The sequence below is a fragment of the Gopherus evgoodei genome, chromosome 9 (genome assembly GCF_007399415.2).
Source record: "Gopherus evgoodei ecotype Sinaloan lineage chromosome 9, rGopEvg1_v1.p, whole genome shotgun sequence".
Classification (NCBI taxonomy): Eukaryota; Metazoa; Chordata; order Testudines; family Testudinidae; genus Gopherus; species Gopherus evgoodei.
The window spans coordinates 82,394,966-82,414,441 of NC_044330.1; the positions used below are offsets into that span (position 1 = coordinate 82,394,966).

At 42.6% G+C, this 19,476-nt stretch overlaps 1 protein-coding gene across 4 annotated transcripts; it reads left to right on the forward strand.

Annotated features, from left to right (window-relative positions):
• The first annotated feature begins 1,746 nt into the window (after positions 1 to 1,746).
• On the forward strand, positions 1,747 to 16,500 carry CYSLTR1 (cysteinyl leukotriene receptor 1). Of its 4 annotated transcripts, none has more exons than XM_030575883.1 (2): positions 1,747 to 1,782; positions 14,090 to 16,500. In XM_030575883.1, the coding sequence occupies exon 2, from the start codon at positions 14,128 to 14,130 to the stop codon at positions 15,151 to 15,153; it is 1,026 nt and encodes a 341-aa protein (XP_030431743.1). In that variant the 5' UTR covers positions 1,747 to 1,782; positions 14,090 to 14,127; the 3' UTR covers positions 15,154 to 16,500. The 4 variants fall into 4 exon arrangements, with proteins under 4 accessions (XP_030431743.1, XP_030431742.1, XP_030431741.1 ...); XM_030575882.1 differs by lacking the exon at positions 1,747 to 1,782 and adding an exon at positions 3,352 to 3,489; XM_030575881.1 differs by lacking the exon at positions 1,747 to 1,782 and adding an exon at positions 3,352 to 3,426.
• The last annotated feature ends 2,976 nt before the right edge of the window (positions 16,501 to 19,476 follow it).

Consider the following 19,476-nt stretch of genomic DNA (forward strand, 5'->3'; position numbering starts at 1 on the left):
TTGATCTCTAGCTCTGCAGGGGATGGGAAGAAATTACAAAATCCACAGCTTTTTTCAAAAAGTTTGTAGGGAATCCTACTCTGCGCTATCCTGAGGCACACCAGATTTCAAAGGACTCCTCTGACTACATATGATATGTCAGCTTGAGAGGACTTACAGAGGTCAACCTTTAAACAGAAGCTGTGATGCAACCTGCCACAAGCTTTAGTCAGTGAGCAGCATAATCCTGCTTTCAGTCAGCCAAAGGCACATTCCACCACATCCTGCATTGGCTCAGCATGTAGTTAAACAGCCTCTTGCCTGGCTGGTGCATATCAGGATAAGTTATCATCAACAAAGGCAGCAGAAAGTATGCTGGATCACAGATAGCAGATTGATGACTGTGATGGGGGGAAACATGTACTGTTTGCCCATTGCCCATGCTGAGAAAGGCTAGACCTCCTGAACACTGTGGCATCATGCACCCTGCCTGTCAGTGTATCTGGAGTAGTATCCCCATTCCTTTCCTGTAAATGTATGTAGTTGCTTGAAATGGCAGGCATAGGATGGGTACATACATGCCTTTGATTGCACTTGCACAGCTCAAGAACCTGAGCTGTTCAAGGCTTGCCATTATTGCAGGGTTTTTTCCAATCCTTATAACCATGGAGGCCTGCACGGCATTAACTGCCTTGCAAAACCTCCATGACCACTTTGCTAGCTGTGGTTTTACCTATCTGAACTGATTCCCAGCAGTTCTGTAGCCATCTGAGGTTGCCAGCTTTCACAAGACGATAGAAGCATGCTTCTGGAACATTACTGACTCTCTTATCAAGGTGCATTGCTACTCCAGGGTGGGGCAAGCTCCTTACAAAGCTACAGGAATGTGGCTCTCCTTGTGCAAAAATTCTGGGTTTAGTGCTGGTCAGTCCATGTTTTCACCACAATGTGGTCCTGCTTGCGGTCTTGATCCAGAAGTGAGGATATGCAGAGGAGGGAATCTGCTGAGAAAAACAGCATCAGAGTGTCCACACCTCCATCTTCACCTGGTCCCCTTCTGCTTGTAAGCCTCTGCCTTCACCTTCTTCAGGTCAAGAGCAGCCTCTGAAATACCCACCAGTGTCTCTTGGCAACAGCTTCTGCAGATGCACAAAAAATAAAACTTGCCTCCATAAAAGCACTAGTTATTAACAGGAGCATGATTTGTACTTTAAGCATGTCACAGCATACCACCACACCAGCCTGGGGCCTGCCAAGAATTGAATTTCCCAGATCTAGATGATTTCCTCCCACAATTCCCTGGGTGGGTGGACGAGTTGCCCTACAGCACTTTGCGAATGCGAGCGCAGAGAGATGCAGTGAGGTATGGCACAATGAATCTTGGCTTACACACGCCTAGATAGCGGCTTGCTTATCACTGAGTTACAGCACCAGTGCGGATGCAGGGAGTGAGAGCAGCGTGCTGATAACGACAGTGTGCTCATGCTGTAGTGTGATAGGCTAACCTGGAACTGCTTAACTCATGATTAGCCTGCAATGATGATGTAGCCTTGGAGGGCCTTCCCACGGTCACGCTGTCCAAAGGGGATGATTGCTCTGCTGCAACTGAGAAGCAAATGGAACGACTCCATGGTGCTTCCAGATCCCCTTGCTTTCTAGTATGTGTTAAAGTCACATACAAAGAAACAAAATGAGGTTGGACCCTTTTTGCTTCATAAGCTATATGACAGTCTGAGATTTTAAATTATACATGCTCAAGCTCTGATTTTAGAAACTGCAGTCGCATCTACTCTGTTTTTCCAGGTAAGCTCTAGGGATGTCTGGGAAACAAATAGAATTAGATCCACACAGGCACCAAGGAGTGAAAACTGTGCAGTTGAGAGGGAGCGTGCTTTTTGCTCACACTGCTTAACCCTGCTTATTTTTGTTAATATCTATTTAAGTCAGGGGGGGTCTAAACTGGGGGTCGGGACCCCTCAGGGGGTCACAAGGTTATTACATGGGCGGTCGCGAGCTGTCAGCCTACACCCTAAACCCCACTTTGCATCCAGCGTTTATAATGGTGTTTTTAATGAATAAGGAGGGTCACACTCAAAAGCTTGCTATGTGAAAGGGGTCACCAGTACAAAAGTTTGAGAACCACTGATTTAAATCAAAAACCCTATAGGCAGTTGGAAGAAAAGATCTCCTTGCTAATGATTTGACAATCCTGTTCGATTAAAGCTGAGGAAGCTCCTGATCCACTCCTCTGGATGCACAGGGGAGAGCTCCTGCAAAAATGAGGAAGATAAGGTTGGATATGCCTGATATTTTTCAGTGTAAAAAACAAGTCAGATAAAAATACTCTAAAAAGTCCTTTTGGGTCTTCTTTATCGAGCTTAAAGAAGCTAAACGGTGTACAAATCTATTATTCCCCTTTGCAGGATAGAATCTGAGCCTTAACTTTGAATTTCCTGCCTTGTCTCAAAACCTATCTGATTTATATATGGGGGTCCAAATCCTCATCCATGTGTATTTATGTGGACTAGATTTTTAGAGGCACCATCGGGTGTTAAGGCTTGTCTGCCATTCCTGCATGGCAAGCCAGCGTGAATCTGCAGTGTGTCAGCTTGCTTCACAGTAACATCCCATGTGGACACAGCAAGCGCTTAATTTGTGTCGGCTTGCCAAGGCTGAGCCCCAGCACCTCTAGGCTTGACTGTTCATAGCCCTGGCACCTCTTTCATAACAAATTAACCACTGGACACAGCTGCACTGAAAATTCCAGAGTGTTCTTTGGCTGCTACTAAAGCATGGTAAGTCAAAGAGCACTCTGGGAGATTTAGTGCACTGTAGCAGCATTCACACTGGCCCTTACTGCGTGGCAAACTAGTGCCCTGTAGATTCACACCTGGTTTGCAATGCGGTAGTGTCCCCTTAGAAATGTGGGGTTTTGCCACTCGACTCCTTAGGCTTTTTTGACAATCCCAGCCCACTGTATGAGTTACCTTACTGAGCCCATGGCCAGTTCAGAGCATGCTCTGGAGTTTCCATTTCCCAGATACGGACTCCTGATGGAGTCACACAAGATTGTCCAGCAGATCTTTGCACTTTTAATGTTTAAAACAGGAAGCAAAAATGGGAAGCCTCAGGATAGTGGGTGTGGAAAGGGGACAGGAAAAAGTATCTGGAAAAGACAAACTCAAAGGCACCCTCTGATCTGTTCTGGACTCACTGCCACATACTCCAGATAAAGGTATCAGCTTGTCTAAACGATCTGTTTCTTTGAATTAATGAGTTGTGGGGAAGTTATTTATTTTTTTACACTGTTCATAGGGGTAAGCCACTCCCTAGCCACAGGAATTGGAGAGGGACACAAGCTGCTCTTCTTTTAAAGCAGGAGAAGTCTCATCTCCTGATAGTTCCTGCAGCTGGGAGTCTGGAGCCTTGGAAGAGCCAGATGCACTTGTAAGCCTCTCTCTCTCCTTTTTTGTTTTTGTTCTCCCTCCCGCACCTGAACAATGCCATGAGGTGACTTTCACTTAACTGCAAATATTTAGATATTTTTGTGGGCTGTTCTCTTCTTCCCCTTTGAGCATTAGCCAATAGCCACATGCTGCCTCCTTTCACAGCAAAGAGCTGCCTTAAGGGAGGATCGTTACAGAGGGTTTCCTAAACGACCAAAGAAAATGCAAATAGTCTGTGTGCTCTTAGCATACGCTCTGGTTTAAGCAGCTTGGTACCGAAGCCAGCTCCAGACAGAGCTGGGAAGAAAATACTGAACCTTAAGACTTCCTCAAAATCTTTCACTGACTTCTAAGGGTGAAAACAGTGAGAAGATCCAGTGTGTCAAGTTGGAGACTTAAAAAGTAAGTTGATCTGATGTTTAAATGCTAGTTGCAAAGATTCTTTCCATAGCTTTAACATTGCAGATTGCTAGGTACAGTGAGAGTTGCAGAAGTCGGAGAACAGTCTTATCGCCTCTCAGCCTGATTTTGTAACCTGTAGTTAGGCTTTTTTCATAAATTGTTTAGAAAATTGCAGGATTTAACTTGTAAAATACAACTACAGTGACATAATGGAAGAAGTATGCATGGGGCAGAACTCTTGCAAAACTTCAATAAGGACCATTTTAGGGCTTTCTGTGGATTTCTCAATAGTGTGGAGGGGGAAGGTGTTTGGGGGTTTCCAGGATTGGGGGAGGATGTGTCTGCCCCAGATTCAATTAGGAGAAAACATGACTTTATTTCCAAAGTTCAGCAGTTTGCTGGTTTCCTTGTCTACAGTAACTGACGGAGTTATTTTCCGTTCCCTCAGATGTAATGCCAGACTTTTTGATAACTTGTAGAAGAATTTGAGACTTGGAAGAAAACTTTCAAGCCTGGGTGTCTACAAGTGAGGTTCCTCAAATCCAGTTACACATTCACACCACTGAATATCAAGTCACCTGTATTCAGATACCTAACTATGGATTTGGGTACCTCACTTGAGGCATCTACTGGACTGACAGACAGGCTGCACATTTCCCATCTCTGGACATGAGCACTGTCTAAAGAAGGTCAGAAGTAGGCAAATCTCTTTCGAGGACATTATATTAAACTTACCCACAGCCAAAGAACCCTACCATTTCTCCTTTATTCTACAGCAATCATTTTAACACCTCCTCCCAGTAAAGTAGAAATATTAGTTTTAGGATTGGTGAACATAGCTCATATTTTTGGATCTGGCAAGAACTACTATGTATTGACTGAAAAATTTGCCCCATGACCAACAATGTACCAAACAACCTGCTGAAAGGTATTCAGGTCATAACAAAAATCTTGAATAAGGCTGGCAGTTTGAAGTATTTGTAACCAAGCAAATACTAAAGAAACCAAAAACCTGTATCTGATCTTATTTAAATTCCTGTATAATATATAGGCAATAAGTGAAAACCAACCATCTGTATTTAACCACTGTGTTATCTACACCAGTTCAGAGCCAGGCGTTAAAGCTCTGGTGGCTTGTCTATACTAGCATTCCCAGCTTTGTTATCACTAGTGAAGCTGAACTGGTGGTAACAACAGTGGGAAATTTAAAGGAAAATATCCAGTGTAGATAGCTTCAGGAGAGCTTGAATGGTATCACATTAAGGCTTCAAGTTTCTTTAGTGTTCACTTGACTACAAATACCATACTATCAAATTGCAAGTGAGAATTAATCAAATACAAAAGCAATTGTTTACCTCTTAGGAAAATATTGATACATCAGGATCAGACTGATAATGAATTTTTATTGTTATTTGGTAATAATTCATATTATCTGGGAAGCAAAGACTATGTCTCTCAGAATCTGAAAATTACTTTTGTTTAAGAGGCTGCTCAAAGGAGCCCTAAATCAACAATGTAGTCCCTGATCGAACTAACCTCGTTATCTCTAGCCTGCATCTTGCTTGTATATATATACCTGCCCCTGGAAATTTCCACCACATGCATCTGACAAAGTGGGTATTCACCCACGAAAGCTCATGCTCCAATACGTCAGTTAGTCTATAAGGTGCCACAGGACTCTTTGCTGCTTTTACAGATTCAGACTAACAGGGCTACCCGTCTGATACTTGACACAATGTAACACTGTTGCCCCCCCAAAAAGCAAATATCATGCGGGGATGTATTAGCAGGAGTGTTGTAAGCGAGATTTAATTCTTCCATTCTGTTCAACACTGATAAGGCCTCAGCTGGAATATTGTATCCAGTTCTGGGCACCACATTTCAGGAAATGTAGATAAATTGGATAAAGTCCAGAGGAGAGCAACAAAAATTATTTAAAGCCTAGAAAACAAGACCTGTGAGGAAAGATTGAAAACTTGTATTTGTTTACTCTGGCAAAGAGAAAACTGAGGGGCAGCGGGGAGAGGGGGAGACAACCATGATGACAGTCTTCAAGTACATAAAAGGTTGTTATAAGGAAGAGTGTGAAAAATTGACTTAATTCTTCCATTCTGTTCAACACTGATAAGGCCTCAGCTGGAATATTGTATCCAGTTCTGGGCACCACATTTCAGGAAATGTAGATAAATTGGATAAAGTCCAGAGGAGAGCAACAAAAATTATTTAAAGTCTAGAAAACAAGACCTGTGAGGAAAGATTGAAAACTTGTATTTGTTTACTCTGGCAAAAAGAAAACTATGGGGCAGCGGGGGAGGGGGGACGACCATGATGACAGTCTTCAAGTACATGAAAGGTTGTTATAAGGAAGAGTGTGAAAAATGGTTCTTGTTAACCTGTGAGGATAGGATAAGAAGAAATGGGCTTAAATTGAGCAAGAGAGGTTTAGGTTGGACATCAGAGTAGGAAAGCACCGCAACAAATTGCCTCGGGAGGTTGTGGAATCTCTGTCAGTGGAGGTTTTAAGAACAAGTTAGACAAACACCAGTCAAGAATGGTCTAGTAATGTAGTCTTGCCTTGAGTGCAGGGGACTGGACTAGAAGACCTATTGAGGTCCCTTTCAATCCTACACTTCCATGATTCTGTGGTTCCACATATCTTTATTTGCAATTACAAAACCCACAAGATCGGGTTTCTCAAACCGGGGTCGCCACTTCCAGCAGCCCCATTGGCCCAGAGCAGTGATCCACAGCCAGTGGGAGCTGTGATCGGCCGGACCTGCGGACAAGGCAGGTAAACACACCGGCCCAGCCTGCCAGAGGCTTTCCTTACACAAACAGCGACCCTGTTTGAGAAACCCTGCACTTCAAACCATATCTCCTCAAAAATTAACATCTCCACAGAAAATATAGCATATAGATTTACCTGGGAGTAGCACAGAACCATAACAAAAGTATACTTCAGCATAAAAATTTTCCTACTTTTTAAAAATAGCCCACAGCTGATCTACTGTTGCTAATCAATATGACAGAAAATCCTATTTCATGGACTTTGGACACTAACAGAAAGAGCAGATGCATGCAGACTAGATGATCCATGACATTGGTAATAGAAGATGAAGCATTTCTCATGTAGCTTGACTTGAATCCAGCCCCAGATTAGCTATGACTGAGAGCTGCCATTTAATAGGTTTCCACATCAGAATGCCGCCACCACTATTTGAAAGTTCTTCTGGCACTCTTAGTCCTTGTCCACACTGGGAATTTGCCACAATTTCAGCCATTTGTGGCCTGCCATGAAAGTAACTGCAGCAGTGCAAATCTCTAGTGCAGAACGCAAAGCCTCTGTTTCCACTGGGAGAACTTACCCCTAACTGAAATGCACAGGTTGTAAAAATGTTGTAAAGTGCACAGATGCAAATTATGGCTCATAGGGTCTTTGCCTGTCTACACTAGGAGTTTGCACTGGCGTAGCTACACTGGAAGCTGAAATCAAGGCAAATCCCCAGTATAGACAAGGCCATAGTAAAGAGCTCAAGCAGTCAATGAGCATGGAAAATTAATTGCTGTCTAAAGCCTAGGGCTGGTCCCTCTGAATCAAAGCTAATTGATAGGGCAGTGTGGGGACCCTGTATTGCCGTTCCCTATGTGTCTGTTTCGAGATAAACAGAAGACCTCAACCTGCAGCACGTTCAATCCAGCACCTTTCACAGGCACTACAATTCACCTAACATTTCACTGCCATTCTCTCTTTTCTGCTGCGGGCATCAAACTTAGTCACAGGTGCTGGGACTGGCACACTTCTGCTTACTGACTGCATGATGCAATAAAACGCTTGGGGGAGGAGATTACAAAGGCAGAACGCACACAACCCACATAACCCAAACTTACTTATATTACAGTCCTTCAGCTTTGACCAAACTAATGGGCAAAAGAAAGAGACATTTAAAAACCTAATAGCCAAAAAGCTCATGTAACCAAAAAGGAAATCCTTCTCTATTGCTGCCACCCTGCAATCACTTGCACAGGAGTAATTTTGCACACAAATAGTCCCATTGAACTCTCCTGGGAAAAGTTATGCATGTGCATAAGTGGTTTCAGGTTCAGAGCTGAAGGCTACAGGAGCTAGGGGGTGAAGTCAGTCGCATTATTGACAGCCTCAACAGTTCAGAAATCATGAGCTGAGGCTCCCAAAAGATCATTATTGCCTTAAAAATCAGGATATTTTAAAAAATAATACCTTTGGGGTTCTTTTTCTTTGCCTTCTGATTTCTGAGGCTTTAGGGTACCCTTGTTTCACACTTTCAAACTTTTCTCTGCAACCCATGAGGGCTAGAAGCTTCCAGCTTTTTTCATGAATGGAGAGTTTCTCATGCAATCTCTTGATTCCCACAGCTGAGGTTTCATGAATTACACCAAGTATGTTGAGACTTGAAATAAGACCATGAGAGTTGCTAACCCTGTCAATGGCGAAGTTCCCATGGACCTGCAGGAGGCAGGATCAGGTCCTAGATCACCGGTTCCCAAACTTTTTGCCTGCATAATCCCATTTCCGAACTTTATTGCTTTCTGTGACCCCAGACAGCATGGAGGCCACCATTTTGGTGTGACCCCAGGTGGGGTCATGACTCATGATCCATAGATTGGGAACTGCTGACCTAGACAATCCATCCAGGGACTCTGTTATAAAGAATAGAGTATAAAATAAACATGATACACTGTGGTCCCGATCCTGCAAACACTTCCACTCAGTCTCACTGGATTGAGTGGGACTGGGACTACTTGTGCGAGCAAAATTAAGCATATGCTTGTTTACAGCATTAGGATCTGTATCTGACTGACTGTTACAAGGCATAACACAGAGGAATATAATGTATGCTCTAACTGAAAGAAAAATATACAAGTCACTACACTGATCTTGCAAGCTGACTCAAATCTATGCAATATAACTCATCAAGGTTTTCAGTTTGTTCTGGCCATATTTCACTATGCTTTAAGCTAAAATATAACAATAAGGATTTTTTAAAAGCAGCTATCTGAGTTCAGTGTTTGCAGGTAGCTCACATACTTCTCCTCAGAGAAAATTAAATCTGGCTCACATCATCAAGAACACTAGAATTTACATCTAGGGTTGATTATGCTTTAACTCTCATTTTAAAAACAGCCATAGTGGCATCTTATACTTGGGTTTGTCTCTTGTTTATAGAACAGGAATACTTGCAGCACTTTAGAATCTGAGGTGCCACAAGTACTCCTGTTCTTTTTGCGAATATAGACTAACATGGCTGCTACTCTGAAACCTCTCTTGTTTATGTAATTCTTTAGTACAATTTTCCAGTGTAATTTATTTAAAACCCACTAGAAGCCTGCGTACAGTATATGAAAAATTACTAAGAATAACAAAACTAAATCCTCTCTAAATTGTTGAGTGGTAGTTTTAATTTGGCATATACTTTGGTCTGGTTAATCATGGCTGCCCCCTTCTGGTTGCTTAAATGCCTGCCATGTTAACTGCAGCTGTACCTAGATAAATGGTTCAAGGCGCTGATGTTATGTAAAGAACATAAAAAGAGAGGGATCTGTTATACCCTCAATATGTGAACAAGCAGTAGGTCTAAGTCACAAAGTTTAGTCCAATTTCTACCCAAGGTTGGATGTTTGGATCTAGGGTTTTGGTTCTGCCACTGTTTTTTTTAAAAAGGGGGATTATTTGCAAATGTGATGTCTGGATCTGAACTCACATTTGGAACATCTCCACAAAAGAGGTTTGTTCAGATCCAAGGTTTTGGTTCAAGACTCCATTAAGTATAGACAGCAACTGATTTAGTTAAAATTTCCTATTGATTATGCTTACATCAGCAGAGGCATTTGGTCATGTTTGTAAATTAGACTTTCCCTGTACCTAATTTCATATGATGCAAAATTAACCTAAGTCATCATCAGATACACACAAGAATTGTCACATATTTTATTTGTTATAATCAGTCTACTTGTTTGAATGCAGCACATTTTCATCGGTGGTTTCTGGTTTCGCTTACAAATCACTCGTGATTTTAAAGGAAATCTTTAATCATATTTAGAAACCCGACAAATGTCAGTGCTCAGCTATTTTAAAAGAAAAGCATGATCAAAAACAGCTGTTGACTAGTTGCTTGTCTTCTTAAGGCTAATAAGAGAAATAGTAATTTATATATAATAACCAACCCCTGGGGGAGATTGGGTCCTCGGGGAACTAATAGTGGGAGGGAAATCCTTCCTACAGTAGGTAATTGGTTTTAATTAGTCCCAGGCTGAGGGCATAGCTGTGCAAAGTGTTCATACAGAATCCTGAACTTAACCAAAATCAGGATAGGTTTGGCGTCCAAATGCAACTATGAACATCTTCTCAGGACAATGAAAGCCACGTGACTCTTGCTTATTTAAGTTTGCATGTTGTAATGTCCTTCCAACCACAGCCTCTCCCACCACTGCAGCCACACCTCTTCCCCAAAGTCCATCAGACTCATCACTGAGCTACTCTAAGCAGGGATACTATCTCCTTCTGTCCATGGGGAGACACATGGATTATCCAGAGATATCAGACCTTAAGATCATGATATTTTTATGTATGGAAAGCTATTTTAGGTCACTTTTAGAGTTTTTGTTGAATTCATGGTAACTGGAGAATCAGAGACTCTTTCATCAGAGATGAAAGAAAACAAAAAATAGTCCCAATTAAGTTTTAAAACTTCCCAGAATATTTATAAAAATAGACTTGCTGTAAAATATTTGGCACATATCGAGGGCTTGTTAGGGTAGGATGCTATAAATGTTGTGTTGTTTGGGAACACCTGCGTAACCCGCTGATGCCTTCCCACTCCTGAGTAATCTGACCATCCCAAACCTATCATCATTATTATTATTATTATTTAGTATTTGTATTTCTGTAGTGCCTAGGAACCTTGGTCATGGAACAGGACTCCATTGTGGAAGGCACTGCACAAACACAGAACAGAGATAGTCCCTGCCCCAAAGAGCTCACAGTCTAAGTAAATTCATGCAGATAAATCCTTACTATGTCATCATGTATTAATTCTTTCTCACATAGGTAATCTCAAACATCTTGCTTGAGAGTGAAGACACTAGGCTTTTTTAAGTGGTGGACTTGTTGCTTTGTTTTTATTTATCTACTTCAAACATTATAAAATGCTACTGCCAACAGATTTAAGATGGAACAAATTAGTCAGCCTGATTTTCTAACTTGCTCTATATAAAGCAATGGAACTGAACGAAACCCACAAAGAGGAACAGAGTCTGTCTAAGGAAGCTAACCTAGGCAAGGATGGAGGATTTGCCTACTCAGCGGGGCCGGTGCTTCCATTTAGGCGACCTAGGCGGTCGCCTAAGGCACCAGGATTTGGGGGGGCGGCATTTTGCCATCCTCGGCGGCAATTCGGCGGCGGGGGATCCTTCCGCGCTCCGGGTCTTCGGTGGCAATTCTGCGACGGGTCCTTCACTCGCTCCGGGACCCGCTGCCAAAGTGCCCTGAAGACCGGAAGCACGGAAGGACCCCCCTGCCGCAAAATTGCCGCCAACGACCAAGGGCACGGAAGGACCCTGCCTAGGGCATCAAAAACCCTGGCGCCGCTCCTGCTACTTGGCCCTAACTCAGACAGGATGTGATCTTACCCACTGCTGGGAAGTGGCTCTGAACAAATCATTATATAACAGATTTGCTTGTAAACTTCCAAATCTCGCCTGCCCCTCTACAGGCATATAGAGGGGTTCTTTTTAAATCACACACACAATAGCTAGCATGTCATTCAGAGATTGCTGCTGAGCATTTCTAATATTAGGTCCTCCAAGAAATATTTATTTGATACAGAAGTTGTCCAGTATTAAAGGAAACCGAAAGTAATTAAATGCTTGAGCTCAGCAGTTCCCTTGATGATTTCAGAAGACTGAAATGCCCCCTTGCACCACACTAGTGTGCACTTCCTAAATGGTGCTGCATAAGACACATTTTTTCTTTGATTTAGGGAGTAAATCTCTATCTTCATAGCACCTGCTTCAATGGTCCCCGTCACAGACCTAGATGGAATTCATCCTAATCATCTTTTTAGCATCTGAACTATTTGGGCATAAGCTTTCATGGGCTAAAACCCACTTCATCAGATGCCTGGAGTGGAAAATGAAGTAGGCATTATTTTATTTTATTTATTTATTTATTTAGGCAGGTATAAATATACAGCACAGGAGAAGATGAGAGTTGCCTTACCAAGTGTGGGGGGGGGTCATTGCTAACGAGCCAATTCAGTTAAGGTGGAAGTGGCCTATTCTCAACAGTTGACAAGAAAGGGTGAATACCAAGGGAAGGAACATCACTTTTGTAGTGCTAATGAGGCCAATGAAATCAAGAATCAGAGGGGTAGCCATGTTAGGGCTTGGCTACACTCACACTTTACAGCGCTGCAACTGGGGTGTGAAAAAACACCCTCCCGAGCGCTGCAAGATACAGCGCTGTAAAGCATCAGTGTAATCAGGGCAGCAGCGCTGGGAGCACGGCTCCCAGCGCTGCACGCTACACCCGTAAGGGATGTGGTTTACATGCAGCGCTGGGAGAGCTCTCTCCCAGCGCTGCCGCTCTGACTACACTCACACTTCAAAGTGCTGCCGCGGCAGCGCTTTGAAATTCCAAATGTAGCCATACCCTTAGTCTGAATCTGTAAAAGCAGCAAAGAGTCTTGTGGCACCTTGTAGACTAACAGATGTATTGGAGCATGAGCTTTCGTGGGTGAATAGCCACTTAGTCGGATGCAATCTGATGTAAACAAGGTGGCCCATTTCAAACAGGTGACAAGAAAGTGTGAGTATCAGTATTTGTTAGTCTCTAAGGTGCCACAAGGACTCCTCCTTGTTTTTGCTGATACACACTAACACAGCTAACACTCTAAAACCTGTCTCCTGCAGTAGTTCCTGGGGAAGAGAGTCTCCAGGTGGGAAGCCCTAGGTGTTGCGGCTGGATAGAAAGCCCCAACTGGAAGTTCTGTTTTTCTTTTGTGAATTTGTTGGAGGTTTGCACAATGAATGGAGACTGGAGGCAGGGCTAAAAACTGATGTGAGCATGGGATGATTCCCCAGCCTGGTGAGTAAGGCTAGCATCTTACAACAAAAGAAATGCTTAGTCATCAAAGGGCAATTATAGAAAACATTGACATTAAAGAAATTCATCCCATGTCATCTGAAGCTTTTTCTGGTAGTTCACTTCCCATTGTAAGCCCTCCTCCCACATTTGGATTTTGGTAGGCTAACATGTAGGGCTCTTATGAAATGAGTGAGGGACTGTGTATATTTATATTAATTTGACATGTTAAGATTTGTGTTATCCCTAAGTGGAGTGAAGCCTGTGCAGGAGTTTGGCAGCTAACAAGCATCTATTCTAGCTGTGAGCAGCCTCAACCTTGGAACTGTCTTCAAGATTATTTTTAAAGTTTTTTAAATCGTTCTGTGTACTAGAAAAGGCTTCTTTCTACACTTTGGTTAAAGCTTCAAAAATTGCCATATGGGCTTTCTCCTCCTGAGGTCTGTCCTCATACAAGAAGGCCTCCGGAATGGTGTGGAGGGAGCTGGGATTTGCCAGGTATTTAGAGAATGAGCGCACTAAAAACAGGGGTGAGTAGCTAAAAGTGTCCCTTTTGAATACATTTTGAAGTTCTGTGTTTGCTGACCAGTGATTATACTGCTGTCAGATATTTCCTTCTCCTCCTTTTAGCTAACATGGAAATTAGAACTTGGAAGCCAATCAAGTTGTCTGCGTTGCAGCTCCAAACAGTACTACTGTACTGCCAGTTTGGAACCAGTGGTAGCACCAGTGGGGATTTTTGTTTTGTTCTTTTATCTGCTTTCAGAATGAGTTATGAGAAATTAGCATTGGATTTTCAGAAGTTCTCAGTGTTGGGCTAATTCTTCTCCCTTGGGGGTCAATGGCAAAACTCCAATTGACTTCAATGGGAGAAGAGTCCAGCCAATGCTGAGGAAGTTTGAAAATCTCACCCTTTATGTTTATAGTACGAATAATCTGGGTTTAAGAACATTGATCCTGCCTTTTGTGAGGATAGTTACGCCTTTTGTGAGGATAGTTTGAAATATTAGCTCAATATGAACTCTGCTAGCCCCACCCCAAAAAACAAACAAAAAGCCCACCTTTCTGTCTTTTCCATTTAATAACTGGGTTATATTTTGATGTTCCATGCTTTATAAAATTCACTTTTATTTTTCATCTTTAGACTGTAGGTTTCAAGGTGATACCTCTCAGGCAGAGCCTATGGATACCACAGAAAATATGACCGCATTGTCTGGCAGCAACTCAACATGCCCTTTCACCATTGACGACTTCCGAAATAAAGTGTACTCCACGTTGTACTCCATGATTGCGATTCTGGGCTTTGTTGGAAATAGCTTTGTGCTGTGTGTCCTCATAAAAACGTATCGGCAGAAGACAGCCTTCCAGATCTACATGCTGAATCTTGCAGTGTCAGACCTCCTTTGTGTATGCACCCTGCCTCTTCGAGTAGTGTATTATGTTCACAGAGGCAACTGGTTCTTTGGTGACTTCTTATGCAGAGTTAGTTCTTATGCATTCTACGTCAACCTGTACTGTAGCATTTTATTCATGACAGCCATGAGCTTCTCTCGCTGCATAGCCATCGTTTTCCCCGTCCAGAATCTCAATTTGGTAACTGAGAAAAAATCCAGACTGGCATGTGTGAGCATTTGGATTTTTGTCACACTGACAAGTTCTCCATTTTTACTGAGTGGGTCTTACGAAGAAGGTAACAAGACAAAGTGCTTTGAACCTCCCAAAAGCAGTGAGATGACCAGTCTGCTGGTCCTACATTATATTGCGCTGTTTGTAGGCTTCATTATCCCCTTTAGTGTCATAACTATCTGTTATGCCATGATCATAAAGACTTTACTGAAGAATTCACTGAAGAAGAATCAGTCTACTCATAGGAAGGCCATCTGGATGATAATCATTGTAACAGCTGCCTTCCTGGTCAGCTTCACACCTTACCATATTCAGCGCACAATCCACCTTCACTTCCTGAAGAGGAAAGACTCCAGCTGTGAAGACATCCTTTTCATGCAGAAATTAGTAGTGATAACCCTATCCTTGGCAGCATCAAACTGCTGCTTTGACCCGCTCCTGTATTTCTTTTCAGGGGGCAACTTTCGGAGGAGACTTTCCACATTTAGAAAGGCTTCCTCCTCCAGTGTGATACTGGGACCCAGGAAAAAGTTATCATTAAAGGAGAAAGACGACGAGCTGTTTCAAGAAAGCCATAAATAAGCTGGATGTGAGGTGTAGCTGTGCTTCCTTTATAAGGCTTTTTGTGTGGCACTGCAGTAGAAATAAGCTCACAGTGGGACACCAGTGACTGCAGAACTGCTTCAGGAGAAATGAACAAAACAAATATATCTTCATCAAAGTTAAACAGAGACAAAAATCCAAAGGGTCCTGCTTCTACTCATACCTTTCTGACCAGACGCTCCTCTGGCTGCCATTGAGGGGTTTATTTGATCGTGCTGTGGAGCATTCTGAGAGTAATTTTAAATTCCAAGAGACTCAAAATAAAAAGGACTGAAATGTGAGTGGATATTCTGAAAACGTGCTCAGAAGGCATGTACGTATCCCACACACACTTAACAAGTTACAGCACAGCAGCAGGAAAACATTTGCATGCTGGTAAATTCATTCAAACAAACTCTTAAAATCTCACATGAGGTCATGAGGCAGCTCTACAAAGACCATTAGTCACTGAGCCAGTGGGAAATGTAAATATAGAAGTTGATGGAGCTTATGCAAAGGGGGAGGGAGAAGAGAGGAGGAGAGTATGCACTGAATCCCAAAACAAACACTGATTTCACAGGAAAATGTCTTCCCTGTTCCCTGTTATTTATTGCACGGGCTTTTAACTTTCAGTGGCATAGATCACTGATTGTCACCACCTAATTCAAAAGGGTGTGTGCACAGATGACTTTAAGCCACCTATACACTCCTCCAATTGTGGGCCAGTTGTGTGGCAGGCCCATCTTCTGGTGTAATTTAGAGCAGCCTAGGGACTGTTCTAACTTGTATTAGCCACTAACAACCCCAAGGAACTGATCCTGCAGCCTGGGATTAGGGAAGCCCTAGCCATGAGGGGGTGGCATAGGAGCTACTACACTGGCTCTGCATCACCAGATGCTCACCCTACAAAGAAGTAATCCTCATGTGACCATTTCGGCTAGCTTTATGTCTACTATACACTGGCAGTGCAGCATAAGGAGCCACGCCCCACTGGAGGGTCTGAGCCTATACCTTCCCACACAGGAACTGAATTTGTTTCCCCCCCATACATTTCCTGTAATTTGAGTTCCCATTTCCAAATATATTGCAACACACTAGTTACCTCAGCTCCAGCTACAAGATCTTTGAATGGCTTTCTGTCTATCTGAATTTTGCAAGTAAATCCTGAGCTATAGTTCTGGTATGTGCCTCCCAAACAAACACTTTGGCCCCAGTCCTGCACCAATTGAACCCTAAAAACATGAGTAGTCTCCTTGAAGCCAATGGCTGCTTTCATACAAAATGGGAAATAACTGCCTAGGAAGGAGTACTGCGGAAAGGGATCTGGGGGTCATAGTGGATCACAGGGTAAATATGGGTCAACAGTGTAGTTGCAAAAATAGCAAACCTCATTCTGGGCTATATTAGCAGGAATGTTCTAAGCAAGATGGTAGAAGTAATTCTTCTGCTCTAGTCCACGCTGATTAGGCCTCAGCTGGAGTAGTGTCTCCACTGCTGGGCACCACATTTCAGGAAAGATGTAGACAAATTGGAGAAAGTCCAGACGAGCAATAAAAATAAAGTCTAGAAAATATGAGCTATGATGGAAGATTGAAAAAATTTGGTTTGTTTAGTCTGGAAAAGAGAAGACTGAGGGGGGACATGATAACAGTTTTCAAGTACATAAAAGGTTGTTACAAGAAGGAAGGAGAAAAATTGTTCTCCTTGACCTCTGGGGATAGGACAAGAAGCAATGGGCTTAAATTGCAGCCTGAGCGGTTTAGGCTGGACATTAGAAAAAACTTCCTAACTGTCAGAGTAGTTAAGCACTGGAATACATTGCCTAAGGAAGGTGTTTGAATCTTCAGCTGTAGATTTTTAAGAACAGGTTAGACAAACATCTGTCAGGTGTTTAAATAATACTTAGTCCTGTCATGAGTGCAGAGGATTGGACTAAATGACCTCTCAAGGTCCCCTCCCTATGATTCTATGAAAATTAAGCCATGCATCAGTCAGGCTTTGCGGAGGGTGGGGGTGTGGAAAAGTACATTTAAAATTCAAGATACAAAGTTGAACCCCATCCACCTTCCCACCCCAGCTCCTCTTTGAAGTGTTTTCCACCATAAAATAGCATTGTAAAAGAGAGCTGAACAGAGCGGGGCTATTCTAAGTTGCCTATGTAGCTTTGGGAGCATTCCTGGCAGTAATATTAAACAGCAGTGAGTCATCAGGTACATTTTCCATATCATATTTTTGCTCAGTTATTAGAGAGTGGGAGGATGAGCCCCAAACTCCACATTTCCTCATTTCAGCTCCCATGTCTTCCGTTATCCACGACATTTCCTAGCCTTCAAATGAATAATGATTATCAGGAAGACTTTCCAGCATCCTCTGACCCTCAGCAGGTTTCCAGTAATGTAGTATTTTTGGTTGGCGCTGTTCTCTCCTGCCACTCCACTCTATTCTGACCATGCAGCACATATTGGTCTCAAGCTGAATTTTGCCTGCTCAAGGCATGGAAACATGAGAGACCTTCTCTCCTTTCTTTCTTTGGGTTCCTGTCAGCTACAAGAGCTTTCCAAAATCTACCCAAAAAAACCCCACAATCAAAATAGAACAGAAATGTCAGTAGATGTTGAAATGCAGAGACTACTGCTGTCAGAGACGTAAGCAGTGAAATACACACTGGGGGGCACCATGTTAAAATTCTGCCACCAAATTTCAGAGAGGCTTGGAGTGCTTTCCCTTGCCTCAAGGGCAATCCACACACTCGCTGAATAACCTTAAATCATCACCGCCCACAAATGACTTACCACTGAGCCTCAGGGCTTGTCTAGATGAACAGTTAGTGTGCAGCAAGCTGGGGTATAAATCTACAATCTGCTACCACACCCTAAAAGTTCCCCAGTGTGCTTTGATCTACTCCACTTTGAATTGGAAGTAGGTCAGACATATAAGATGTAAGCCTGGCTCTGTTGCAAATTTGCAGTCAATGGGACATTTGCTAGTGACTTGGATAGGACCAGGATTTCACCAATAACTGTGAAAAGAAAACCTTTGCCAAATGATACTGCCACCTTCCTGGATCATAGCGATGAGAAAATGTTTTTGGTTAAAAGGGAAAGCTAATTAATAGATTCTGCAGTCCCTCCTACCCTTCACTCCAAGCTCACTATCCGAGTACACAGTATTTACTACAATCCCAGAGAAAGATGCTTATTAAAAGATTGTCAGCACATTGCATGCCTGCAGGTTGGTAAATTAGGCAGTTCCAAAGCTAGAAGCATTCTGTGCTGGAATGTTTATTCCAGGCTAACAATTGGATCCTAGATTAAGCAAATTGGATGTACCTTGAGACCCTATGAAAAACGTTGTGCTATAAGGAAGTTCCTCTACTAGGCAGAAAAAAAGATTATAGGAGAGAATGCCTCTCCAGACACAACTGCTGTTTCTCTTTGTGCTCCCACCGGGGAGGCTTTTGTAAGCAGGCAGAGCCCGAACTGCCGGTAGCTGAACTGCAGTTACTGCGCCCCAATTAGCCCCTTATAAAACTGGATTCTGCTTCAAAGCTAACTAGTCTCACCTCACTTTCTTGCTTTATGTGTAACTTTATTTTTTGCTGGGTCAAGGAAAGTGGCGATACACTCCAGGACTAGAGGAACCGAGTCCCAGAGGAACCAAACTGAAGGACATCAGGTGTGTTTTCTCCTTAATTTATAGGTGAGATACACACATATATCCCGGCCTCCCTCAGACAGAAATCTGTTTGCTTTTAATTCACAATGGAAACTTGTTTCTGATTATACTAACTTCTGTTTGTGCTGCAATTGCGAATATAAACTTAGAGTGTTACAACTTTCCAAATAAAACAAACCTATTTATAAATCGTATCAGTGCAAATAGAAGTTAAACTATAACTTAAGGTAGAGCTACTTGTCATAAATGCTCATATAATAAAAAGCTTTGAAATGTGGCTCACTCTATAGGCTTTATTTCAATGGGACTAGTCCTGTAAATAATTGCGGTAACATAAAGCTCTGTGGCCCTGATCCTGCAATGATCTCTGCATGTAGGCAGGGGTCCAGACACTCAGAGCTCACTGAAGGAGCAGCACCTATCTATGGGCAGTGCTATGTAAATGTATGAGGCTATAAAGTGATTTTTTAATTAAAAAAAAAAAAAGAATGGCACCTCGCTCCCCCAAAAAAGGATGATTCCTGACTGCACATCTTGCTTACATACTGTGGAAAAGAGAAAACCCAAGACCTCAAGGAAAACTACACAAGAAAGAAAAAGAAGAAAAAAGACAGAAGAAGGTTTACTATACTTAAGGTAAAACATGAC